Source organism: Apus apus, chromosome Z, assembly GCF_020740795.1.
Source record: "Apus apus isolate bApuApu2 chromosome Z, bApuApu2.pri.cur, whole genome shotgun sequence".
NCBI classification, from domain to species: domain Eukaryota; kingdom Metazoa; phylum Chordata; class Aves; order Apodiformes; family Apodidae; genus Apus; species Apus apus.
Window position 1 is genome coordinate 12,623,657 of NC_067312.1, and position 27,390 is coordinate 12,651,046.

General features: G+C 39.6%; 1 protein-coding gene across 4 annotated transcripts in view; it reads left to right on the plus strand.

The window, feature by feature from the left end:
* Positions 1-27,390, plus strand: part of RAI14 (retinoic acid induced 14) — an 82,281-nt gene that overhangs the window by 39,470 nt on the left and 15,421 nt on the right. For all 4 annotated transcript variants that reach the window (XM_051643189.1, XM_051643190.1, XM_051643191.1 and 1 more), the window contains exons 3-5: positions 8,444-8,574; positions 23,481-23,569; positions 25,285-25,349. In XM_051643189.1, the coding sequence (XP_051499149.1) occupies positions 8,444-8,574; positions 23,481-23,569; positions 25,285-25,349 (285 nt within the window). The remainder of the gene's footprint in view (positions 1-8,443; positions 8,575-23,480; positions 23,570-25,284; positions 25,350-27,390) is intronic.

Sequence of the window (27,390 nt, forward strand, 5' to 3'; positions counted from 1 at the left end):
TGCCATGGTGGCTAGTACCTTAAGAATTCATCTTACTGCTGTAGTAACACTGATCAGTTAATGTAATTTTGGACTGTCTGCAGTTCAGCTTGATGTTGAATTCTTTTCTTCTCTGCAGACTTCATAATTAACCTTTATGTCTGGGTTCTACTTTGCAGAATAAGAGGGAGAAAAAAAGAGCAGCAGTTCTAAACTTAATGAAGACCAGCTCACTATGCAGAAATGGCTAGAGAAGCAGTGTGTGAAGAGGTATAGCAGTAGACAGGAGGAAAGGTGGAGCCATGGGTCTGCCAAGTGCCAGTCATAGTAAGTGAGGTAATGTTACAGTTGGTTGGGTTCCAGCAGGATGGATGTCCCATTTGTCCATCTGGAAGCAAGAAGATCTGTCAAGTACCTGTGTTCTCTGACTAAATTTACTCATCAAATGAGACTGGAGGGTGTTGCTAAAAATCTAGGTAGATGTAGTCAAATTGGATACTCATACCAAGAAACAGCAATCCATTAAGGAAGTGGTATGTGTATGGCATTGAATGCTGAGAGCCAACAAGCTGTTCCTGTCACTGTCTGTAGCTGTAGAGGTCAGATGTATGCCCTGGTCATTAGGCGCACTCTGATCCTCACAGACCATTATGTCTTAACACAATGATGAGGAATGCAGGATAGTCAACAAAATAGCTGAATAAACAAACTTTGCTTGCATAGTTGGCATTGTCCCTGTACCTTACAGCCTGCTTACCACTGAAATATACTTACCCCATAAAAGGTGACATTAGATTGTCCAGCCAATACCACTTTAAATCGGATGATCTCTCTTTTCCTCAACTGACCATGAAGTGGTTGTACAGCAGATATCTTGAGACCTTGAAAGACCTTATATGAACTGTAATTTGACCTTGATACACAGTTAAAATGTGTTGATTCAGCAGCTCTACAGTCTTAAAATATTGTTAGAAAGCAGTCCTTCCCATACATCTCATGCTGAGGAGCACTTTCTAATTTATATGTTTTTATTTTTAAGCCTATGATAGATCTGAAAATTCTTGGGTGTCCTTGACTATCCATTTGAGAAGTGTGGGGTTGTTTTTTAAGTCTGTCTGACAGCCCATGGACTGTTTTGAAGGAAGTAGCTCCCACATGTCCAGTGGTAAACAGTAGTCCATTAGGTGTACTTTAGTATTACTTAAATTTACTGAGTAATTTCAAGATGAGAACAGTCATCTGAGTTCATTGTAGCTCAGATCTTTAAAACTATGATAAAAGGCAGAGCAATGGGAGATGGTCACTTCAAAGAGGATTGTTTTCACTTTTTGTTTTTAAAATGTCTCTTGTGTTTTTTTCCTGTGTTAAAATAAGCATTGTCTCATTTATACAAATATACACAATTAGTTATTGGCTTTACTTCTGTCTCATTGAGAATAGTTGTGTGTGGTGTCACAGCTACATCCTTTGCTGTCTGAAAGCAAAGCTAAAACTCCAGTTGCTGTATTAGTCATGTGTGAGGTGATAAACCATCGGCAGTAGCTGGACTCTTGGCTGTATGTTACTAATGATTTAGGTGTAGTTTTGGTTAGTTTGTTCTAATGCTTTGCATGTTGTGAGCTTTTTGCTCATCACTTTATGCCTCCACTGGGGTGAAACTGGTTGCTTGAAAATATCAACAATTGCTTAAAAGAAAATAGAAGCCCTGATGTACCTAGATGTCATGGTAGTAGGAAATCTCACTGTGCTTCAAATGCAAAGGTTGATTTATTTTATTTTGTTAAAAGGCTTTAAAATAGTATCTGAAGAAAAAAAACCATCATGGCTTTTACTTGGGAATGCAATAAGGAACATGGGTGTGCTGTGTGTTACACAGAACTCAACCATATACCTGTAAGATCACTAGATGTGGGCCAGCTGTATTCCTTGGTCTGATTAGAATTGTGTCATGCTCTCTTGGACCCTTACAAATTTCTGGGTTCAGCCTCTTCACTTTCCTACTCCCATAGATGAGTTATGAAGAGACTGCTTATCTATACTTAATTTACTGTGCAGATTCCCTGTGCTGATCTGATGGCTACTCTGCATTTAAAACCTGACAGAAATTGTGAGAACACACACAGGTTTGTAAAACAACCAAAGAAACCCAAACAGCCCAAGAAAGTTACTAACAAGAAACACAAACAGCAAACTGTTAAATGCATTTATTTCCATTTTCATTTCCCACTTGAGTGTTCTTGGACCACAGTGCACAGCCTGCTGCAAATTCCAGTCATTATTTAAGCAAGGACCACACTTAACTTTTTTTCTGCAATTTCCCCACCCCCACTCCAAACTTGCAGTCTGAGATGACTGTTTCAGTCAGGTCATCTTTACCCTTCTCTGCTGGTGAAAGACCCTTTCATTTCACAGCTTGTAGTCCCCTTTTGCCAGGAAAGTTTCCGGGCAGCCTGACTGGCTGATAGAAGCATCCTGCTGAGTGACTTGCTATTCAGTTGTGTTATTCTGGGGTTCAGCATGAAAAAATGGTTTGCTTGGATAATAATCACTTCTTTATCTACAGAAGCTACCCAATGAATAGGTTATTATCAAGGTTTACTGACAATCTACCATTAGTCTTTTGTTACCATTCTTTGTTCATTCACTCCAACTGCTTCCTGTCTTCCCCATGGTGCTTTTTATGTCCGGTTCAAGTGATATTCATGGTGTGACACAAATACAGTCTCCAGTGTCAAACAAGCCTTGTGCACTTTGGGCGGCTGGTTACCCCAGCCAGGCACAGTAGCTCAAGAAGCAAAAGGAGAACAATGGATTAACACTTCTGCTTGTAGAATGTTCACAGGGTACTTGCTTTGCAGCTGCTGTTTCCACCTTTAAAGAAACGCACATATGAGGTTCGTGAGCTGCAAATGTTTTATCTCTTTTATGTAAATATAATTAATATTTTTAGCTGTCAGTCACTTAAAATAGGGAAAATGGATGGCCAAGTGAAGCTAGAGAAGAATGCTTCTGTTGTAACAGTTAGTGACATTTAGATAATATCACTGAATTACTTTAAAAGGCATTGTCATGCTTTGATTTTTTTAAAACTTAAGAGGTCAAGGCATTACTTGTGAAGTTAATGAGCATTGCATCTTTTGGCCATGGCCTTCAAGGTGCTGCCTCAATGGAGTGCAGTGCAAGAGGTCAGCTTGCAATGCCGCTGGTGCTACAAATGCGCTATGGGCAGACTTTGAAAAGTACAGGAAAGAGAGCCACAGCGACTGAGAGAGACCTGGGAGGCATCAGTTTCTGGTGCCTGCTAAGCACTGAATGTTCTGGAAACTGCTGCCATAGATTTGGATAAGCTGTTGCTGGTAACTTCAGCAACATCTTGCCCATCTGCAAAGGAGATTTTTCCACTCCCACCACTCAAGTGTGCTGCTGGTAAATACCTTCTCTAAATTGGGCATGGAGGGCAGGAAAGGTGTAAGCTACTTCCTCACTTATGACTGATTCCTAGGTAATAATGTTTTTAGATAAGCCATTCTTCTGAGCAAAGCCATGTTCTGTTGTTTTAGCTTTGAGGGATGTTTTGTCTAGTGAATGTATTCCCTACAATAGGATCGTTCTTGTTTTTAAGGCTCTCTTGGGAAGTCGAGTACATGCAGACCGTCGTAGGTGACCTTGTGATGCAGTAGTGTGCAGTGTCTTTGCCATGTTTGTGACGCCAGTCTTTAAGTATGCCTTTCCTTTTCAGACAGTGAGTTGCTGAGTTTGAAATTATCAGGAATTTCAATTTTCTACTCAGCTTCTCTGCAGTTCTGATTTCAGTGGAGATAACATAACTCTGTCTCCAGTAGGTTTGCAACAATGCAAGGTCACTTAAATCATCTCCTGTAGGCTGCATGCCAAAGATAAAGAAACAAAGTGGTTGTCCAGTTAATGTTTGCACAGGTCTTTGTGCATGGAAAACACTGTGTACAACTGCTAATTAGAACTATCACCTCTCGTTATAGATTGCTGTTTGTTGCTTGACATTTACTATTAATCTCAAAAGGCAGCTGAGGCTTACTATTCTGATGTGGTGGTGATGGGGGGGAAAAAAGCGCATAACTTTTTTAAACTTATTTTGAATTCTCAACCTTCTCTTCTAGAATGAAGTACATTTGCAGACAGAATACAGTGTGCAAAATGGGTAGCGTAAGCTTTAACTATAAAAAATAGGCTTTGAAATAAAGGTTTCTCTTTGAACTCGAAACAGTCTGTCAATTTGTCAACATGCTGTGTGTGATCCAAAATGATGAAGGATGTTTTAGTGAGTAGTATCAGCCCCAAGAGTATAGTAACTGCTTTATTAGTATTTTGCAATCACAGAATTATCTCTAGGCTTGCAGAAGAAATAACCTGTGCATAGAGGAATTTTAGAGGAGACTCAGGGTCAAGCACTGTGAGTACCATTACTGTCAGTAACCACTGCTGAAGTGTGTGTCTGTGGCAATTCTGGACCTGCAGTTTTGAGAGTTCAGCCTGTCTTGGTGGTGATCATTGAAGGTGTTTTGAGCACTCTGAATTTGGCTTGAGCATTTTGGTATTTTTGATGACTAATCAGGTGCAAGGTGTAAATCAAGTAAATCAGTTTTCTCCTGTCCTCTGCCTCCCTCCATTAAACTTGACCAGACAGAGCCCTGTGCAGGAGTAGCTTTCCATCCGAAGCATGGCTAGCTCTTCCTGCCAGCTTCTTTCTCAAGTTCTTAAGTGTTTAAATATGGAAAATATTTAACTCTTACAAGAGAGGGTCTTCTGACTGAGGCCATTAAGCACAGTTAACCTATCTGAAAAATGAAAATTAAGACTAAAGAGCATGCTTGATAGGGATGTTAAATTTCAGCCAGAAATTTCAACCCACCTCTGCTAAGCCATCTGATGTATGGATTTTGGCTTTACCATCCTTTCAGCTGTCACTGTGTTGTATTCATGTTTCCTTTCTTCAGCATGGTAGGTGATTGTTACAGTTAGGGTTTATTAGGGAGGACAGATTATCTGATCCCCTGCATAAGGATATTACTGTTCATAGGAAATGACTGATATTAGGCATAACTGAAAATTTCTTGGTGTATCCAAAAATTTGCACTTTTGAGCTTTGATCAGTTTTACTTGCCCGTTGTTGCTACCTAAAACGTATATGCATGTTTTAAGAAAACCCAAACAACTAACCAACTCTCACCCTGCCACAAAAAAATTGCCCCAACCTGAAGAACTTCTGAGTGCAGTACTGATTCTGTTCTATGAAGCTGAAATGTTTCATCAGCTGAGTTCTGCATGTGTTCATAAACCGCTGTTATTGCAGAATGTTAATTGTTTGAAAGAAGGCAGTTGATAACTGTTTGGCATGTGGCCTACAGAAGGAGGGTGGGGTAGGTGGACATCAAGAAACCCCCCATGTGCCATCTTTTTCAAGATCAGATTTTTCCAAATTCCTTACATGCATGTGTTTACCTTTACACTCAGCTGCTCAGTTTTTTTACTTTGCATGCCACATGTATACCACCACATCTCATGCTTATTACTCAGTTTGCTGACTTTGGTATTTGCAACGCTCTTAACACAAAAGAAGCAAAAAAACAACCCCCCTGACTTTATAGCTGATGAAAAGTACCTGCTTAGCTGCTGAAGTCTGAAGTTTCTGTTGCTCTGGTGCTATAAAAGAGATTTTACTGAAAGCCTGACTGCTACTCTGTGTTACAAATACCCAAGTTAGTATGTAATGAAGTTGTAATCCTTAAATCTCTTAAAATTGTGTTTGTGTATATTTTTTCTTACCATAAAGGGTGTGGTTGAAAACTATAGTAAAGTTTAAAGTATCTGTTCTTCTAAGAGATTCATACCATATGTCATAAAATGTTTTACTGTTAGCATGAACGTGGCATCATTCTGCAACATCAGGCTTCCTCATTCATTATCTACGTATCTCCTAGGTGCAGTTTCCACATTAGATACTGAGGTGTAATTTGGGACCCAGCTGTATTATAGGTCTGGGATGTTAATGGTAGTGTAGTTATAGTTAGGGATGTAGTTACCACAGCAACTTCTCAAAGGGGAAATGGACTCTTGATTTCTGTTCTTTCTTAAATTTGGGGGTTGGCATGAATGTACGTGGTTGCTTATATGAGAATACTGGAGATTGGGTTATATGTCAATAATGTTTTGGTTTAATAGCTGAACACTGAAGAAATGTTCCTGAATCTGCTTGAAGATGTTGCCATTGTTTTACTAAAATGCTGAATGCTCTTCAGAATGCTATTCCACCAAGAATTTTCAGCAAGCCTTACTCTTAACGTTTTCCTCTAGCTTATTCTGTTTCATGTTTCAGGAGTAAACTGGTTATTTCAGGTCATGAGAAAAACTCAATTTAGGTGTTCTATTTCTTTTTCAAACTACAGATTGGTGTCGGATTAGATGGGGCAGGGGGAGGAGGTGTGTATATTATCATGTTACCAGCCATCTTCTTCTTTCTTGTGCAAGATATTAAAAAAAACCCAAAATAAATAAAATGCAGTACTTCTGTGCTACCAGACTTGGTGATTTATGGGTATTCGTAAAATGTCCTACGTTTAAATATCTTATATGACTGAATGATAAAACCCACAGAAACAGGTCAAACTCCAAAACAAAAGGCATAATATGCTGTCAAACAGTATTAACTTTAAAGGATTTTATTTACAAGTATGATACATTTTTTTAACATCTGCTTTTAATAATGGGCTCACTTTAAAGCGTGAAATTCCCCAAATGAAGAATATGCAACACGTTTCATTTTAGGTGGAGCCTGCTACTTGGCTGACCACTTATTGTCATGGAGTCTAACTAAACATTGCTAGGGGAAACAGTTTTTTTGAATGATGTAATTAGTGCTCTAGGGTTTTCAAAAGTTTTTTTCCAGTGCTATAAGAATAAAAGACTATAATCTACTTGGTATGCATTTGTCCACCAACCATACCACTGCCGTAATAGACTGCAGTTGCTCTTTGTCTTCAGCATGCCACTTCCTTTAACAGAGTTGCCTTTCATACTCTTATTTCCAGGTGATGGTCCTTCAACTCTTGTCTGCTCTCCTGCCCAGACTGTGCTCTCCCAAGTGATTTTTTAATTTGGTTTTTAAATAACTGGTAACCTGGAATGCTTTTTCCCTTTTCTTATTTTCAGGATATGCACAGCTTGTGCAGTTAGTTTGTATCAGTGTGTACCTTGTACACTCCTCATAAACCCTGACAGAGAAACACCAATTTTTTTTGTCCAGCTAGGGGCAAAAAAGTCTGTTTTAAGCATCAGGACAAAGTGATTGATTGATTGATTGATTTATTTAAGTTGAGTATTTCTCAAGTAGTGTTTCAGTATGAATTTTGTCAGTGTGAAAGTTGTGTAGAAATTGAGTGCTAATGAATAGGCAGTCCGCCTTGGATGTAAGCTGACTGATGTCGGAGCAAGCAATAATCTGTTGAAGATAACTCTCCTCAGCATAGTGGGGTGCCAACACTAATCCAAATGCAGCTTTCCATTGCACCAGATTGCACCTCATGAAGGCTGAACCCTGTTATCAGTCTGGACTAGAAGGCATGGATGCAAGTTTGACTCCTTTTCCAGAGGTTGTATTGCTGTAATCGCATAGAATGCAGAAGGTTAACTGTCCTCTCTGTTCTTAGTGTCTTCCTGGATCTGGCTTGGAGGTCTTGTAGAAGAAAGAGGCCATGTCCTGAGAATTCAGAGGGGCTGGAGGAAGCCTCACTTTAGGAAGTAGTGTCCTTTCACAAATTGAGCTGATGAGAAGGAGCAAAAGAGCTTAGTGGATAAAGTTTGGAAAGATTTAAATACAGGGTGGTGATCTTTTCTTTCAGCAGCAGTAGGGATGTGCCATCTGAGTGGTTGATTGCTTTATTTTAAAGACAAATTTAAGGGATAAAAACTCAGTAAAACTCATGAGAGTCTACACAGATCAGTCTCTTAACCTTTTGTTGTCTACAAAGTGTGAGCTGGGAAGAGCAGTAAATATGGAAAGTTTTGGCAGGCCTGTATTTTTAGGGTGGTGTATGGATCAGCTGAGGCACCTCATTGCTTATCCACGATGAAGGTCCCGTGGGGCCAGTGCAACTCCAGAATAGAAACCCAGGACTAGACAAATGAAGGAAAATGTTTTAAAGAGTAGTGAGAACAAAAGGATTTTTTCCTGCACTGCTCTTCTGCAGAGTTTTTCATGTTAGAGGGCCTCTCCAGCAATTGCTTAGACCCTGGCTAGAGCTACTGAGCCGTTGAGAAAACATGCTACACAGCTTGCAACTTACTTCTGTTTGGCTTTCTTTGTGCCATTTCTTCAGGTTGGCCTTGTTTTCAGCTTTCAGTGGTGATAAATGTGTGCTGGACCATTCAGGAGAGCCTGGGCACAGTGCTGGCACTATTAATATTTCTCCCTTTTTTTTCTTTACTGCAGACGAACGAGTGGAATAAGAATGATGATCGGCTGCTGCAGGCGGTGGAGAATGGCGATCCTGAGAAAGTGGCTTCATTGCTGGGTAAAAAGGGAGCCAGTGCCACCAAACAAGATAGTGAGGGCAAAACTGCGTAAGTTAAACTTGTCATTTAAGTGCTGAGAGGGGAAAAAAACCAGCCTTGGATGAGTGTTCTACTTACAGAAACTAAGAACCGGAGACCATCCAGAACATTAATTTTTCTTTTTCATCTGAAGGACGATACATTTTGCAAAGCTTCTTTCTAGTAGCCTGTGTTAATAATTCAGCAGCTAAAATTCCATTGCAGAATCAGAAAACCCATTGAGGTAACTTGAAGCTGGATTGCTGGGTACATTTAGGCCATTTTAGGACAGGGTATTTTGGGACTGAGGAATTTCATGGCACACTGCAGTTTGAACACTCCAAAAGGCATTCATCTTTGGGGCTGTTTTTTTCCCCAGGAGTATTAGTTTAATGACATAGAAATGAGGGTAAGTTTTTCTTACTAATGGGTTAGTTTGACATGGAACTGCGATGATAGGGTTTTAAAATCTTGCAGATGCTAATGATTCATGCAACTCTTCCTTGTTTTGGTTCAAGTTTGGCAATGAAAGTTTTGCGTGAGTGAGACTTCCTTTGCAGTTTCAATGTATTTTATAGATAGCATTTTCTTCTGTTCTTCCTCTTATTGTTCTGTGACCATTCTGAATTGTGAAAAAGTAAAGATTCCAGTAAGAAAATTACAGCCAAGAGATTGCTATCCTTAAACTTTCTTATGGCATAGAAAGATGATTAAATGGATAAATGAGAGATGGGCATCCCATGACAGAGCTAAAGCCTTCATTAACTTCTGGATAGATGGAGAGAAAGGAAAACAGTTTCTAATCATGGTAGAGCCAGGGCAAGACAGTTTATACCAAGGAGTAAGTTCTAATATATTACTTCTGGACTGCATTTACTGCGTCACGCTCTGCTTCTTGCTTGGTCTGTTTCATTTCCTACATCTGCTCTAATACTGTTCTGCATCTGAGGAAACCTGAGTGATGGCCATGATTCATAATGACCTGCCACTTCTTACTGCATAAGTCCAAGTTCTATAATTACTTCAAGTGTCTTTCTGCACACTTGAATATGTTTTTAATTTTAAGAAGTTGCATATGTGTGTTGTCTTTGTTTGAACATAATATTCAAAGCATGACTTCCATCAAATCCTCTGAATTACAGCTATGTCTAGCATCTCACGTTTTTACAGTCAACATAACTTCAGAGCTAGATCCTTAAGCTGTGTAACACCTATGTTGCAAGTGAACCAATGAAGACTGAAATTATCAGTGAGTACACACAAGCCCCTTAACACTAAGAAGTAGGATTATTGTAAATCTCGGGATCTTGTGCATTAATTTTCAGCTTTACAGGGTTGTGAAAGAAATGTGAATTAATACTATAAATAATTATTTTGCTTGTTTTGTAAGCTCATTTAATTGTCATTTGCATTTTTAGGTATTTCTGTGTACTGGTTTAAAGGAAAGCTTGAGAGAGAACAAAGAAAATAGTGTGTGGTTGTGATACAGAAATAGTGTGTGTCAACTCCAATCCTGTTCCCAGTGCACTGGGAAATTTAGCATACCTCTTCAGGTTATTTCTTTCTTTGTTTTGAAAGATGAAGACTGACAGGTGTAGGAACAATGACACTGATCTGGAGAGCCATAGCTACAAGAGAGTATCATGACCCCGAAATTTTGTCCAGTATGGCTTAATAATAACAGGCAGTGTTCTGATTGCGTTTCTCCCTCTTCAGAGTTTTTTTTTAGTGTGTACCAAGTGAAGTACAGCCATTATTTCTGTGTAAGTAGGCTTGTTTCTCCTATGTTTGCAGTGTAATAATATGGTTTCTTTCTTGCACAGTGGTTCTGGGTGCCTAAATTAGCTGTTTTGCCCTTCTCAGAAACCTTGCTTAGAGGCATAAACTGCTGCAGCCCAGCACTGAGGTCTGTTAGTGTCCTGGAGAAGCATGGTACTAGTTTGTCAGCTGCCTCACTTGTATCATGGGAGATGCACACCCTGGAAAAACACTGTCTGGGAGAGGTCTTTTTGGGATAGCTGGTCACCATAGTGCTCAGATTTCACTGGTTACATTTCAGGAAGTGATTTGTAGAATCATGTAGAAAGGGAGGTCTTTAAGAGCTGTATTGATCCCTGTGAGTATATATTGATGCATTTGTTTACATAATTAGGGTGGAGGTGACTAACCCGAAGAACATGATGGATTCAATTATATAACAATGTGCATAATGTGATTAAAGACTTTGGAATGTGCTTTAAAGCGAAAAAGAAGAAACAATTACATGTTGCAGTACAGGTTTGTTAGGTCAGTCATTGTCTGTTCCCTTAAGGTGTGACATTTCTTTTAAGATCTTTTCTTTTTAATGTTTTTTCGTTAACAGCCCTACAGAAAGATTTCTCTATACTGCCCAGATCTTTATTTGAAGTATAGTAATATAGTACATTATTTTAAACAGGTGGTGGAGAGGACTCTAATTTTCCATGCATAAAGGGTTTTTTCCAAGTTTCTGTTGTATAATTAAATGGCTTCTTAATATAAAATGGTTGAACTGAGTGATCAGAGACCAGAATCCAGGATTTTTTGTATTTGTCCTGTTGGATACTGTTTGCATCATTCCACCAAGTCCTTATGCAATGTGCTCTGGCTCAGTTTTGGATATAGCCACCTAAATTTCACCTATATCCTCTTGTGACTTTGTCTTGTAGGTCCTGTTCTTTGCCCACATTCAATAAAATAGAGATGCTTTAATTAAATCCAGGTACCAGTACATTTCTTATGAGGTAGTATTTACAATTTTTCATCAACAGGTTCTAGTCTCCAGCAGTACCTCTTTTTAAAAGTATTTAAAAATATCATCAGAGTAATAATTTTTTTAAGACCTGCCTGACTTTCCACACTACCATTCTGCCTCTGCCTCAGTCTTTTCTATAAACAATAAATCAATTTTAAAGCCATGGAGCAAATCCACCTTTGGCATAAGTTGACACAACCTCATTGTTGCTCCCACTTACACAGCACAGACTATTGCCAAGCACACTTGTAATGGAGCCTATCTGGAAATCTGACTCTGCCAGTTGTGGTCTTATTCTGCCAGATAGGGTTTTTTTTGTCCAGCTTCCTTAAACAACAAAACAGTGCTTTCCAGTTTGGAATTTGATCATTTAAATCCCACTTAAACTAACAAGAAAAGGGTTTTCAAAGAGAGCTTTTTCCAGGAGGTGATAGGATTAATTCATGTACTGAACTTTCCACAACAGAAAGTGGTCAAATGGACTGCAATTATTGAAGGGGATTGGGGGTGGGATGGGGTGGCGGGGAGGAGAGGGGGCTGTGTGATGGGGGTTGGAGATGAAATTTTGGAAAGGATTCACAATGTATAAATGACAGCCACTCCTTGTCCTGAAGTTATTTTGTCTGTGTGCCAGGCCCTCACTGCTATGTTTGCATGTTTCTGCAGGGTACTGAACTAGAATTAAATGCTTATGGCTATTAAATGAAACAATAGTCTCTGTATTTTTTTTAAAGGCAATTTAATCAGCTGTTGTTTACTGAGTCTGAAAATGGTACAAAAAAGTTTTAGAAGCCTCCACAAATGCACTCTTGAAGTACTCCTTCACAAAACTATTGTCTATAGAAGTCAGTAGAATCACAATCACAGCATGGTAGGGGTTAGAAGGGACCTTGAAAGATCGAGTCTGATCCCCCTGCCAAAGCAGGACCACTTAGGGCAGGTTACAAAGAAATACATCCAGATGGGTAGTGAAAGTCTCCAGAGAAGGAGACTCCACAATCTCTCTGGGCAGCCTGTTCCAGTGCTCTTGTCACCCTCACAGTAAAGAAGTTTTTCCTCATGTTGAGGTGGAACTTCCTGTGTTCCACTTTGTGTCCATTGCCCCTTGTCCTATCATAGGGCACAACTGAAAAGAGACTTGGCCCTCCTTCTTGACACCCACCCTTCAGATATTTACAGACATTAATAAGATCCCCTCTCAATCTCCTGTCTAGACTAAACATCCCCAGGTCTTTCAGCCTTTCCTCACAAGACAGATGTTCCAGTGCTTAATCATCCTTGTAGCTCTTCATTGGACTCTCTCAAATAAATCCCTGTCCCTGTTGAACTGAGGAGCCCAGAACTGGACACAATGCTCCAGATGTGGTCTCACTAGGGCAGAGTAGATGGGAAGAAGAACCTCCCTTGACCTGCTGGCCACACTATTCTTAATGCAACCCAGGATACCATTTGCCGCCTTGGCCACAGAGCACTGCTGTCCCGTGGATAACTTTTGGGCCACCAGGACGCCATGGAGCTGCTTTCTAGCAGGTCAGCTCCCAGTATATACGGATGCATGGTGTTATTCCACAGGTGCAGGACTCTACACTTACTCTTGTTGAACCTCATTAGATTCCTTTTTGCCCAGCTCTCCAGCCTGTCCAAATCTTGCTCAGTGGTTGCAGTCTTTAGGTGTATCAGCCAGTCCTCCCAGCTTCATATCATCAACAAACTTGCTGAGGATACACTCTGTTCCCTCATCCAGGTTGCTGATGAAGATGTTGAACAAGACTGGACCCACCACCGGCCCCTGGGGAACTCCACTAGTTACAGATCTCCAGCTGGACTGTGAATCACTACTGTCTGGGCTCTGTTGTGTAGCCACTTCTCAGTCCATCTCACTGTCATTTGAACCAGAATGTTCATGCCTTGGAGGCTGAACCAAAAATAAATTTTAGAGTGTATTCCAACCCCAAGGCCTTTATGATGTACATAGTATTAATTTTTCTTTACTTTCTTTCGGGTCTTATTGTATAAGGAGGTGGGGCAAGTAGCATGAAGCACATTACTGTTCAAAAAAATAAAGCACATTTTAATTACCTTTGAGAAAGTACATAATCACCTTTTCTTGTGTGTAATAGTATTATTCTTAAAGGAAGGTATTGGAAGAATATGGTGTTACTACAGTTGTCATATAGTTCTAGATTGAAAGAAAACCATAGAAATTGGGTTAAGCAGCTGATTTTCAAAACTGGAGAAGTCAGGTTATACTACTGTCTGTGAAATGGAAGAAGAATTGTATTAGTCTCCCTCTCTTGATTACAACTTGCTGCAGGTCCTCTGGGAGGCCTTTGAAATTCAGGCAGTCTACATTATTTTCTTGTGCACCTGCTGGGTGTTGTCAGTCTTAACACTGTGCTCTAGAAGGTGTTTTTTATGTGCAGACTCTGTGTCATCTCTTAAAATTGCCTAAACACTTAAGTAGAAAAGTGTACTAACATACTGTCAGTTGAAAATTGTACCAAGGTAGGAGCTGCAAGAAAGGTCTAGTGCCTGAGGACTGTTACCTCTTCAGGAAGGGAGTGCATTGATTTTCCAGTGACCTGGTATGATCCTTGCCAGAAAATATTTTTTCATTTACTTTTATCACAGTATTTAATTTATGATGGTCCAGATGGTCACAATAATAAGGAAGACCACAATAATCTCCACCTCTATTTTATCTCTAGCCAGCAGATGGCTGAAATATGGTTCTTATTCAAAAATTTCTTGTAAAGTTTATTTCCATGGGAGATGAGAGTGTAAAAGTTTCTTGTCTCTCCAAAGCCATTCAGAAGTTCTTTTCAGGTTCAAATCCTGAATGTTTCCTTTTGTTCCCCCTCCTCCCTGCAGCATTGTTATGAACATGATTCAGTTAAGGTGTTGATATTCAGTTTCCTGAAAAATTAGTTTCTGCTTTAGATAACACTTAGAAACGTAAATGAAACATGTGGGCATAGTTGGGTGAAGCCATACTCTGCCAGGATACTAAATTGGGCTAATTAGCTTTCTATTACATTCAATATGAGCTAATTGTTAATGTATATTGAGAGGAAATACTCTTATCTCCATAACACAGGAGCAATATTTAACTTTTATTTTATAATATTTAATCATTTTTTTCTGTCTTCCGTAATTTCCTGTATTGTAAAATAAATAAATTCCACTTGAAGAAACTCCCTATTTCATGTAAAGTTCTTTGATCGTTAAGAAACAGCCCAACAGGTTTTGCATCTTACATGCACAGGACTTCCCTCAGAGGATAGCTGTAGTTCAAAGGGGAAACAGTCTGTAATTTCTTCTAGGAGCCAACTTGAGTCTTCTGTTTTATAATCGCTTTTTCACACAGGCTGATAGGATGGCTACTCTTAAACTATTGCATTTAAGTATCTATTAGTACAGCTATCATCTCATCAGGAGAAAGCAAGTCATCTTCTGAAGGGCTCCTGTACACGTTTGGGTGTCCTCTGAGCTGCCCATTCCACTCCTGCTCAAGGGTACGATCAGCCAAATCTGTAATGCAGCATCAGGCAGCCACTGGAATTCCCTGTAAAGCAGCTCCATTTGCAGAGTTGCCAAATACCCAGATTTTACCAGACCTGGCTGGGTATCAAGATGTTTGTCAGTTGCTTGGATCAGAGCATAGCCTAGATGGTTGGAGGTTTTTATATGCCTGGCTTGAAACAGCTGCTGCTTGGCTCACGTGGAGGCAGAACCCAGTGCCCCACTTCCACGTGAGGAAAGCCGTGGCTGCTCCTTGCACTGGTCTTATCTGAGCTGGCAGGGGAGCGTGAGGGAAGCGTTCTCAGGGATCGGGCCAGAGCCAGGCTCTATAAGGCTGGAGGGGAAAGGGCTAAGGCTGCAGTTGTTTTTCAGATTTATATCTGTGTAATGGGCTGCAGTGGTTTTACATGTTTTTCAAAGACTTATGCAACCAAGAGAGCTGCATGTATAGATTTTAATTACACAACTGGCTGCTACTGGCTAAAAAATGTTCTCTAATCCAGGAAGCTAAAGGGCACAGGCCAAAACAAAGCACTGCACATATTGGATTTATTTCATTTTTTTTACCTTCAAATGAGGTCTTGGGCAGTAGCCTATGGTCATGGCTGCTTATTTCTTTGGCATATATGTATTTTCTACTACCTGCTTTACAGGTGCATTCAGTGATAGGAAAGTACTAACTGGAAAAACTCTGAAACTGGTTTTTTTCTTGCATGAGTCTGTGTTTTAGTCCCTACTTCTCTTCAGAAATGTGGAATCTTAAAACCTTTACTAGTATAATTATTCTGGAATGCAAAATAAAAATATATTACCATAAATTTTGGAGACTTTATAAAAACAAATGTTAGGAGGCAGTATTAGCCGGTGGTCTCTGAAGAATGTGTAACTAATGGATTGATTACTAAAAGTACTTATTAGTTCAATTGATTTGTAATCCCTTATGAAGTGCAAGAAGTTCACTATACAGTTCAGTCAAACAGAAAATAATCCAAATAGTTCAGTTGCTTCAAATCTGAAAAACTCTGAAGTTACAAGTGTAAAAGACACAGAAACTCCAAACACAGTACTTAACTCTGAGCTGTCCTTTGTCAGTGTTCCTAATATTGCCTAAGGAGATCCACACTCTTTGGTTCTTAGAGCACTATATGCAGTTCTTCAGCCTTGCTGGATTTTCATGCAATAAAAATATTTTGTTAGATTAACTTTTACTCAGTTGTTCTCAGCCTTACCAGCCTTTTCCTGGCCTCTTGTTATGCTAACATGGTTTGGGATTTCCTTGCTCTAATTTCATGCCTTTCCATTTTGCATTTGCTGGCCCATAGGCAGCAATAACCAAGCAGGTTGTATGCAAGGATGAAGGTCAAGGGAGACACTACTCATGGCTCTCATTATTGAGCTTAATTTTAACTTTGCACTCTATTTTGGCCTTGCAAGAAAGCACAGAGGATGGCTAATTGGTTTTACTTGGGAAGGAAGTTCCTTTTGTCTGGACACATCCGTGGCATCCTGAGGGATTTTACCTTATGCTGAAAAGATGTTTTGCTAGAAGATGTGTGTGTTGAGAAGCTAACTGTGCACACCTTTGGACTTTAGGTGTGAGGTGTGTTTTTAAAGAAACTATTAGGAGGAATCTTCCCTGCTTCTCTCAACTTTGCTTTAGAGGCACAGGCAACACTGCACTCATTTCTAGGCTCTTTGAGACGTCATTGTTTCTTATACTTTATCCATTTTCCTACCCTATGACACCAAAACCAAAAGTTCCTATTTCTAAGCTTAGACTTTCCATCAACACCTAGCAGTGCCCTGAAGCTTGCTCTTGGCAGAATCTGTGTTGCAATTTGCTGACATTAATTATTGAGGGACTTGAAAAATGGACACTCTGCAGGAAACTTCATACGATAAATCTGTATTGTGAGCACTTAAATTTACAATTAATGGTACATGGGAGAAAAGTCTATACATTTCAGACTTGAAGTTGGAGTTTGTGGTAATGCGGTAATATAGTTTGCCAAAGAAAACTGTATGAAAATGGAACTGCTGGAAAACAACCTGAGAATGAAAAATACAAAGCTTGTGGGGATCGCAGGAATCTCTCCGAAGAGCAGCTAGGTGGATATTTTTGCTGGGTTTGAAGGCTAAAATCAGGAGTCTGTAGCTTGCCAGCTCCTGTGTTGGATGATGCAATTGCTTCTTCCCTATTAAAAAGCAGTCGTTCAGCAGGCTTGCCTTTTATTAATGCCCTGTACCTTGAGGTGTGTATGATTGAAACAAGACTTTTTAAGCTGTGAGGCAAAACTGGAAACTTTATATAAAAACTGCATTGATGTTTCTGTCTGACTTTTTTTTTTTTTTGAAAGCTGTTCCAGAAAATATGCTAACATAGAAGTTGCATATACTGAGGGAGGGCAGATCCCATCTCGTGTTTCAATTGGAGATAGAAATCACAGACTGTGTGCATTGCTTCACTTTGCAGTGGCTGCTGCTAAGGAGGAGAGAGGTAAAAATTCTCTCACAGCTCATAGTAAACCCATGCCTGCCTATATAAACTTTTAAAATTTTTGACCTGCAGGCATTCCAGAAGATTTTAGTAGAAACTCATTGATTGAATGTCTTAAAACTCAGAAGACTTTGTTTTCTTAGCCTGTAATAGTGCCAGCTCTGGCTTCAAAACAAAATGTATTTCCTGTAACTGTTTTTCCTAAGCTGATTTTTGCACTTGTGTGGCTGCATACATTTGTGTGACAGAGTCATGACACGGACTGCCAGCATTTGATGAAAAACCACGTTTATTACATTTACTTCTTGGAGGAGATGGAATGGGTGCAGTGCAAAGCTATTGCTTTTATTTAAAAGAAACAAAACCAAACCAAAACAACAACAAAAAAACACAACAAAACCGCTGAAGAACAAGTATGCATTACAGCGGTACCAGCAGATGTCTGATTTTCCTTTAAGACAGTCTGATTTGCTAAACATCTGTATGGTTCCTCCATAATTAAAAGACTGGCTGTTCTTAAGACACGTATGTTCTCATATGAATGACTGTCTCTTGATTATGCCGTCAGGGAAAGATAAAGATTCACAGGAAAACATTCATGGTCTAATCTTAGTTTTTAGGTTTAGGGTACAGTTCTACATCCCATTTCCTCTTCTGCACCGGCAAGATGCATGCACCTGTGATCATGTGATGAAGCAGTGGAAAGAAGCCTTGGTTTTCAACTGTTCTTTCAACTGGATCACTAGCCCAGCTCAAGTGCATCTATACTAACATGCTGCTGTAGTGGTACTTATGGCCCATTATCCTTGGGCAGTCTATCACTTCTGCCACTCAGCCTGCTGTGGAAAGCAATCAAAAGCCAGGTATAATCTAATATAAATACATTTTTGTTGTTGTTGCTGCAGTGGGAATTGAGGCTTTGAGGGATAATAGACACTGTAATCTAAAAGCTGCCTCTAAAATGTGCAAAAGCTCAAGTCCTTGTAGAAAAACAGGCCAGATTATCGGTGGGTCTTTCTGACTGTGATAGCTGGCGAGTTGCTTGCCTGTCTGATCTGGTAGCAGCAAAGGTTGAATATCTTCCATTTCTGTCTTTTTTTAGTTAGCAGTACAAAGACTCCAGGCAGCTCTGTATCTTTATTTTATCAATCTTGTTTGTTTGTTTGAAGGTATGGGTCTATGGGGAAACTATAAATCATCAAACTCTTGGCAGACAAGTCAGACTTCTAAAAAGTCAACAAAGAGCTGACGTACATTAGAAAATGAAGAAAAATTATCTGCCTTGGGGAGGGATGTCTTTACTCAGAATAAATCTTGACAATGAATATATGTGAGTTTATAGTGTATTTCAAACATTCTTGCACTCAGATTAAGATGGCTGAGAACAATAGTGTTACATGCTTGCATATAAGTTTGACATTGTTCCATGTTTGTAATAATAGAAAATATAAAATACAATAGTCACTTACCATCCATAATTCAACCATGGTTTTCTTTTTGCTTTACATTTTGTAATGTGTCAGACTACTTTCAGGCCCTGGAGAAAATCTGTGTTACAGAAAATGCTAATTCCGCTCCTAAAAAAGCTCTGGAGTGTGACCTTGCCAAACAGAGATGGAGTCCTCTGATTTGGTGTAGTTTTTCAGCTTTTTTTTTTTTTTTTTCTGTTTTTCTTTTCACAGAGGAAAATTTCCTAGTTAGCAGGTTACTGTCTTTAATTAAACTTTTTTTTTTCTTATTTTATCACATTCTACTTACTTTTGTGACATTTTCCCTAGATACATGCACCACCCAGTTGTTTTAAGCTAGCTGTCAAAATAACCTTAAGAGGATTGTGCTTACTTTTGCAGAATGTAGCTGTGCAAATGGTTAAGCAGAGAACCTGGATGTGGCAGACCCCATGTCTGATTACTAACATCACCTTAACAAGCTCAGTTAGCCCAGTTTTAGAAGTCTGACCTCTAAATGTGGATTAATTCTGTTTTTCTACTTGTGGTGAAACAATTTGTAAATAAATGTTTTATTTCAGCTAATTAGTAAAAATTACAGCCCTTCTCTGTTTGAGTTAGACTGTCTGGCATTTAAATAATTTCTGGAAGGACTAATTTTCAGCATATTAGCAAAGACCAGCTTTATTTGAACTCTTGTGCTCTGTCCTACACTGATTAAAGAAGTCTCCCTTCCCTTGCTAGCATTACTTTATAACAAAAATGTGGAAAAGGTCCATTGTCCTGAATAAAGGATGGGCTTGTTCAGGACATTTGTAAGTGCTTCACCAGTTATCTGTAAGAAATCTGCTGTTTAAAACTAGTTTAGGGATGCCATACACAGCTGTCTGCTCTGTTCAATCACCAAGCATTCATAAAAAGCATCTGTCAGTGCATTTGAAAATGTTATTTCAGTAACATTTCTGGACAGGAAATTTGAGGTCCTGACAGGACTCTGAGGTGATAGTCTTGTAGCTGTTCTCCAGTTGACCCTGAATCTGACAAAATCTTGCTGTGTGTTTGCTCTTACTTTCAAAGCCTGTTTACTGCAACTGGGCTTTGTGTTCCTCCCAAAGCACACATTTGTTTACTTTGTCTTGTTAAAGAACTGAGTAGTTAGTTGTGAGACCTGTACATTCCCAGCAGGAAAAAGCCTTGTCAACCAATTGACCTTAGCAGCTGGGTCTCTGGTCTCAGATGCTCACTTGCTTCATTTTTGGATACAGTGAGAAAACCACTGGGAAGGGTAGCAGGTCTTGTGCTGCCCTGAAAGTGCTGGAGACAGTACTAAAAGACCATTCCACCCCACAGGAAGAACAGAAATATTTTACAGCAATAGAAGCAATCTGTCTTGAATCAGTTAGAATAGGGTATAAAGATGTGGTTTTAAGTGGCAATAACAGGCTTATCTATTGTGAAGAGAAAATTAACTGTGTTGTAATGGGATTTTAGGCTGAATGAGAATCTGACCGTCAGTGTGGCCCTTGCTCCAAATCAAGCCTTACATGTTTGTTTTTGTTTGCCTAAGTCATTGCACAGCCAGGAAGTGGGAGGAAAAGTTGTTTGCTTTCATATCAAGGGAAGTTTATTCATGAAAGATGCAAGTTAAAATGCACCAGTGCTTAAGGCTTCCAGATGGTGCAAACTTCAGTGTTTGGAAACCTGCAGATCTTGCCTCAAATACTTCAGGAAAGTTTATGTAGCTTGCGAAGAGTTATTCTACTGAAATGAGTGTCCGCAGGCTTATTTGTTTCAGGAGTCTTCCTTGCTATACTGGAGCCCTTAGTGTCTGGGACTAAAGTCATGTTTTTGTTTTTGTTTTTAAAAGCAAGGGCTATCAACTTTAAAGTCAGTTAGAATTACTCCTGAAGGGGAAGTTTTTCCTCCAGGCCTGTATGTAGTCGGGCTTAAATATGGCTGTAGTAGGTCCTGTCGTTCTCTTCTCTCTCTTGGGCAGGGCTGGTTTCCTGGCAAGCCAGTTCAGTTCACTAAACCAGAAGCTAACTAGCCATGTCCCCCATCCCCACCCAATTCTTGTAGATTATTAAGAAAAAAGGTCTCCCTACAGGGTTATGTGAGAGATAGTATAGAAGGATGTAGGGAGGATTAACATAGCAAGCAATTGAGAGGGAGCTGTAGTAGCCCAATGCTGTTTGGCTTAGGTCACTGTATAAATGACTGAGTCAAACCTTATTCTGTCTTTTCACTGGACTCTCCACATTTAGCTTCTCATCTTTACATCCTTCATACACGTTCTCTCATCTTTCACACCACGTGTACTGCTTATAGATGATGTTTCTTTCATCCCGTCATTCTGGGAGAAGCAATATTTTTAATCAGGCTTTTCTTAATTTAAAATATTTTTGGACATATCAAACAAAGCCATCTGTCTGTGTGACAACTTGTTGAGAGCAACCGTGGAAATTGTTGGCATTGGTGGGACTGATTTCTTCATAGCTCCATAGCCTGAAAGGGGTTAAGATTTTCTTTGCTTGTTGATACTTTCCTTGCAGTCTGAATTTGCTAAAAACAACTTTTGCATTTGCGTATTCATGTTGCATTTGGCACCATCCTACACAGTTTTGCCCTAAAACCTCAGTCTCCCAGATTATCCGAGTTATTATTCAGGTATTTATTCTTATGAATATTGTCAAATGTAAGGGAGCCAAGTGCATGCTTCACAGCCTTCCTAATGTTTAAGTGAATTTGATTATAGCGTGTGTCTACACAGATGTATCTGAACGTGTTTTGATATTTGCTGGTATGTTGTGCTGGCTAAATTAGAGGTGTTGGAATTTGACAAACTCCCAGATGTCCCTCCCCCAGCCGTTTTCCCAGAGCCTGAGAAACCTCTTCTCCTAAAGAAGCATGTTTACACAACTTTGCATTGGTCACCAAGTACGTGAAGTTTTGATTTTGAATTACTAGAGAACAGCCAGCAGCAGTGCCTTTTATGCTCTTGGAAGTGTTAACTCTTCAGTTTGTGCATGGCACTAGTAAGCAAGAGAATGACCACACAGGTTATTTTTATAGTAGAGAATGTTTCAGAGCTTAGGCGCTGCCTTGTCTGCCATTTGCAATGAGCAGCAGTTGGTGTGGAAGGACTCCTTGTAGGAGGTGAGGTAGTTGCTATACTTTAAAAAGCACTCTTCCAGAAGCTCTCCTATGTTGAGTAATTCTCTGCCCTTTCCAAATCCTGTTGGTAGCTCTTTTTTTCTGCCGAGTTTTCAAGAAGGCCTCAAAGAAGTCTACTGCTTAAACAAATGTTGCAGTTCAGGTAACTATGTGCTGGAAGTACCCCTGTGTCATTCCTGGCTGTTTCTCCCACTTTCTCTGGTTAGCAGGCTGAACTTTTCAGTGTTCCTTTTAACATTTAAAGGAAGTAGTTCAAAATATAAACTCCTAAATATGGTAGCTGGTGTGGCTACATGATTTGTGGCATTCCCTGTAGATTCCAGGGGGAAATCCCCTTACTGCAGGGATGCATGATGTTAAAAATGAATGCCTCCTTTAAAAGATACAAGAACAAGTCCTGTGACTACTGGCATTTTCACTTTGGGCCATGCTGATTAAGGTCCCAACTTTTCACACACTATTTAATAGTAATTGGAAGTGTTTTCTCTTGGATTTTTTTTTTTTTTTCTTTTACAATAGTCCCACTGAAATACAGCTCTGTTTGTCAAGCTAATATTAGCAGGACCCACAGAGAAGCAGTATGTCCTGCCTGTACTGCCTGTACATGTCTTGAGACTTGCCAGTGTTGGCACAATATGTGTCAGGAAGATATAAACTTCTCTTTTAAAAAGTTTTTCCTTTGTTTTTGCTTCCCAGCAAAATTAAGTCAACAACATTTGCATGGGACTACTTCTGTGAATCATGAGGTGCCAAGGATGTCAAGCGTGAACCTTCAGTTGTAGAAAGGCTTGAATTCAGTATAACTTCTTTGTTTTGTTCTGTAATTTTATCTTTGGTAATTGATGCTGTTACGAGCGTACTGCCGTGATGTGGTTGGTAACCTTTGCAATTTCCCAGTGATCAAACAAGCAGGTGCTGAAGGTGAAAAGGAAACCTGAAAGTTTAAAAATTAAATCTCTAGTATACTTTCATGAATATCCCGTAGCTTTGATTTCTCCAGGTGATATTCACAAACACTGAGGGTATTTTTTCCATGCCTACATGGAAGAAAGATACGCTCTGTAAAGAACAGTGCAAAAGCACAACTTGATTTAGTTTAATTTGGGAGCTGAATTACCTTCAAGGAGCTAAATTTTGTCCATTGAAAGGGGGAAATCAGGACTGACTAGAATGACTAGAACAAAGTCAAGTCATTGTGAATGTTTTCTTCATTAATTCCTCAAGCCCAGGCATTCTGTGGGAATATATTATTATCCTAGGGTTGTTTAGAAATCGTGTGAGATTAAATGCACATAAGGTGCAATACATGGGTTAATGATACAGCAGCTTGTGTAGATGTATGACTACAAAAACTTTTTTTCATGCCTTCTCACTTTCAGAGCTATTATCTTCTTGGGAGGTGGTGGAAGTATGCCAAAAAATCTAAGGACGGGGGGAGAGAACTTGCCAACACTCCGTTTGTGAACAAAAGAGAAAAGAGGTCTTAATAAAGAAAAAGTGACATGAAAATTCTCTCTTCCAGCTTTCACCTGGCAGCCACAAAAGGGCATGCAGAGTGCCTTAGGATCATGGTGACACATGGTGCAGATGTGACAACCCAAGATGGTGCAGGTATGTCTGTGTGAACCTACACATGTAGCATGATACAGTTTGCCTATGTAGTTCTTGATGTGCAACTGCAGATCTGACAACACTGCTTTTCCCCACGTACTGTGTAGGAAAAGCAGTTGTAATACTTGCAAGTTTAGGTCTACTTGCTTTTCTGCACAGTGAATTCAGATTCTAAAGCCTTTGAACTTTTGCCCTAATACTGTAAATGTCAGCATTTACTGTGGACTCCAGATGCAGAATTGTTGCTCAATTTTAATTTTATTTATATTTAAATTTTTAAAAAGCCAAAACACAAAACTCTCCCCCACATCCTTTTGTTAACTTCATTTGAGGCTTTTTATAGGTAAAATCAAGATCTTTGCTGTTGCTTTTGTATGTATTCAAGCTATTAACCCCATTAATTGTACAGTTGCAGTAAGGCATTTCCTCAGAATTATGCCATGGTGAGAAGAGCTGATACAGGCTGAAACAGATCTGAGAGCTATTGCCTATGGTGTTTCAGCTCTCAAGAAGGGCCTATGCCTTAGTTAGGACTCCACGAGAAGCATGATGGGAGCTGAATTTGGATCTGGCAAACTCTTATTAATAGATTTGAGTTGACATATTTGTGGAAACTGTGCCCAGCATTTTCTCTGGCCAGGCAAGTCACCTGAGTGAGCTGTCACCATTCTGTCTCTCTGGCAATGATCTGTAAATGTTGGGCTCATGGGTTCTGTCTTGGCCACCGATGGCAGCCTGAGGGAGTGTCATACCTGGAAATTATTTGCCTCTATAAGGAAGTGTCTGTGATATTGCAAGAAGCATTCAGATTATACATAATAAGATAATATATGTACCTGATACAGACTGTTATTCAGAATTCATACCTCCTCTTGTCTCAGGATTTATTAGTTTGGTAATAAGAGGTTGCCTGCTCTCACCTGAGAGTTTGTTAAAGAAAGCCTTGTCTGTAATGGTCATATTATTTAAAGTGAGATTCTACTGTCACAAGTGGCTCTGTCTGTATTGAGTACTACGTCTTGGCTGCTTTTTTTCTTAGATACAAGGATAATTTATTCTTTTGCTGTCTTGACCTCTTTAATTTTTCAGGTGCTCTGTAAGGTGAAACTAGAGGAGACACTGCAGTCTTTAGTCGTAAATCCGTAGTCAGTAAATCACTGTATTGTATAGCTAGATATGAGCTTGCAGGTGTTAAATTAACAGAAGGGAACCTATGAGATGCAAACCAAAGTAGGCATGTGTTCCGAGTCCTCTGTGCACTTCATGAATGATACAAATTCGTTGTTGTGGTAACTGGTTAGCTTGGCTGGTTTTGCTCTTGATACTGGGTCCCTTTTTCCTTGCCAAATTGATTAAGTCATGAAGACACTTGTCAGGAATGTCTCTGCAGGGGAGGCTGAGTACTACAGGAAAATTGCTTTTTAAGAAACAAAACATAACTGCTTAATCCTAGACTTCTGCCAAGGTATAGTCTGACACGTTGTGTCATTCCTTTATACAAAGGTAGACATTAAGATGTCTACCTGCCTGAACCATAGTCTGTAATTAATGCATTCTGCTTGATGTAGGTTTTAATTTTATTTTCCCTATCCTTTTCATATGTCAGGATAGGAACAAGATGGATGGTTCAGAATTTTGCACTTGTCATGAAAGAGTTTAATCCTGTGCTCTGGGGTGATTGAATTAATTAATTTACTTTGCTTTTACTCATTTAGGGCACAGTGCTTTACATCTGGCAGCAAAGAACAGCCACTCTGACTGCATTAAGAGATTACTTCAGGTAAAGTAAAAATTAAATTAGTTTTAATTTTTGATGCTTACCTCTTGTTCTTCTAGGTTGTTTCCAGTAGATACTGACGCGTTTCCTGCTAATAATTTGCATTACAAGCCTGTTGTTGTCCTATCTCTGTGCCATCAAGAGAGTAGCTTGTGTTTAAAGACCTTTTAGGCAATGTGAATGGATGACAGAAAACAGTGTGGTATCTTCCCTGAGTGGTCCACAAGTAGTTTGCCATGTGCAGCTCATCTGACACAGTAGAGTTGGGTTTCAAGCAGGTTGCAGCTCTGTCTGACTTCCTGTGTTTTGTCTATGTGGTTGAGTGGCTTAGGAAGTAAATGGGTTAAGTGGTCTGGGGGAAAAGGATTATTCATTTGTAGGGAGATTTTTATATTGTTCCTCTGGAATGTCTTCTGTCTGTTGTTGACCATAAAAATGTCTGTCAAGTTTAAAGTCAAAGGGAGAAGAAACCAAAGTAATTTAGATGCTAAAATATGAAAATAATTGAATCCTCAATGAAATGAGGCTAAGGATAGTGGCAGGTTAGAAAGTTAGAAAGGGAGTTGAAAGTCTGGGGAAAGATAATATGAAAAACAAAAGTGAAGATGAAGAGAAGATTCTTGTGGTGTTGAGACTGAAGATGTGCATTGGTAAGTAAGGAGAGACATTGGCCATCCAGATGAGTTTTGTGGAGGTGATTAGAGGATCAGATTTTTAGGAGTTTGGAGTTAGCAGTAAGACTGTGTCTCAGACTGCAGGTGAAACAAGAATAACCCTGTTCAAGTGCAGTGGTACAGAAAGAGACTGGATCCCATATCCCAACTTAGAAATTGCTTTTCCCTGGTTACCTCAGAGCGCTGTCCATGTCTCTGACGATACTGTATTCAGTTTCACTGATTCCCCCCTCCACACTCATTGCAAGCTGACTTCCCTGTTCCTCTACACCTTGAAAGGGTTATTAGCATTAAACATTGAGGCTTCCCCTCTTCAAGATTTCATTGCAAATACCTCCAACGCGAACTCAGTTACAACATAAACAGTGACATCAAGCTGTCACTGACAGTATCGCACGCAGCAGCATGAGCAACTCGGCAGCTAGGTACATGTTTAGTACCAAGTATCTGCTGCCCATTCACGTACCAGCTACAACTACAGACTTGGTTGATACTTTTGTTGATACTTTACTGATTTTATGACAGCATGCAGGTTTGTTACATTTGTAAGTGTAAAGCCATTGGTAATATTCACCAATAATTCATGCTCTTTGGTTTGCTTTCTTGATTCTGTGAACCAGCTTTGTGATATAAACTGTGTGTGAGAGGAATGTCCAATCTTGACAAGCTGGAGTTGAATTAAAACAGTCTAAATAATTATTTTACACAGGCAGAATTTTGACATTTTTGTTAAGAGAATATGGTCATCTGTGTGATCCTGTTTTCCTAGGAAATCACAGAAGTGTTGGAGGTAGTGCTACATTTGAAAATAAAGAACTCTAATGTTTGCTCATTAGAAGCCTGGTGTTTTAGGGTTATATCTTACTGTGTCCAAAGAAAAAGAGGAAGGATCTAGAGAACAAGTTTCATGAGGAGTGTCTGAGGGAACTGGAGTTGATTAGTCTGGAGAAAAGGAGTTGAGGGGAAAAGTACCTGTGAGGTGGGGGTTGGTCTCTTCTCCCAAGTAACAGGTGATAGAACAAGAAGAAATGGCCTTGAGTTGTCCCAGGGAGGTTTAGATTGGATATGAGGAAGAATTTCTTCCTGAAAGGGTTGTCAGGCACTGGAACTGGCTGCCCACAGAAGGGGTGGAGTCACCATCCCTGGAGGGATTTAAAGGACTTGTAGCTGTGAGGACATGGTTTAGTGGTGGACTTGGCAGTGTTAGGTTTATGGTTGGACTTGATGATCTTGGATGTCCGTGATTCTGTGATTCTCTTTCTTCTGACATCTGCACCAAAACAAGTCTTGATAAATATTTGAAATTTGAATGAAAGTATTTATCCAGACTTCAAAGTCTGGATGGATCAGTAGTAGCTGGTGGCTTATAA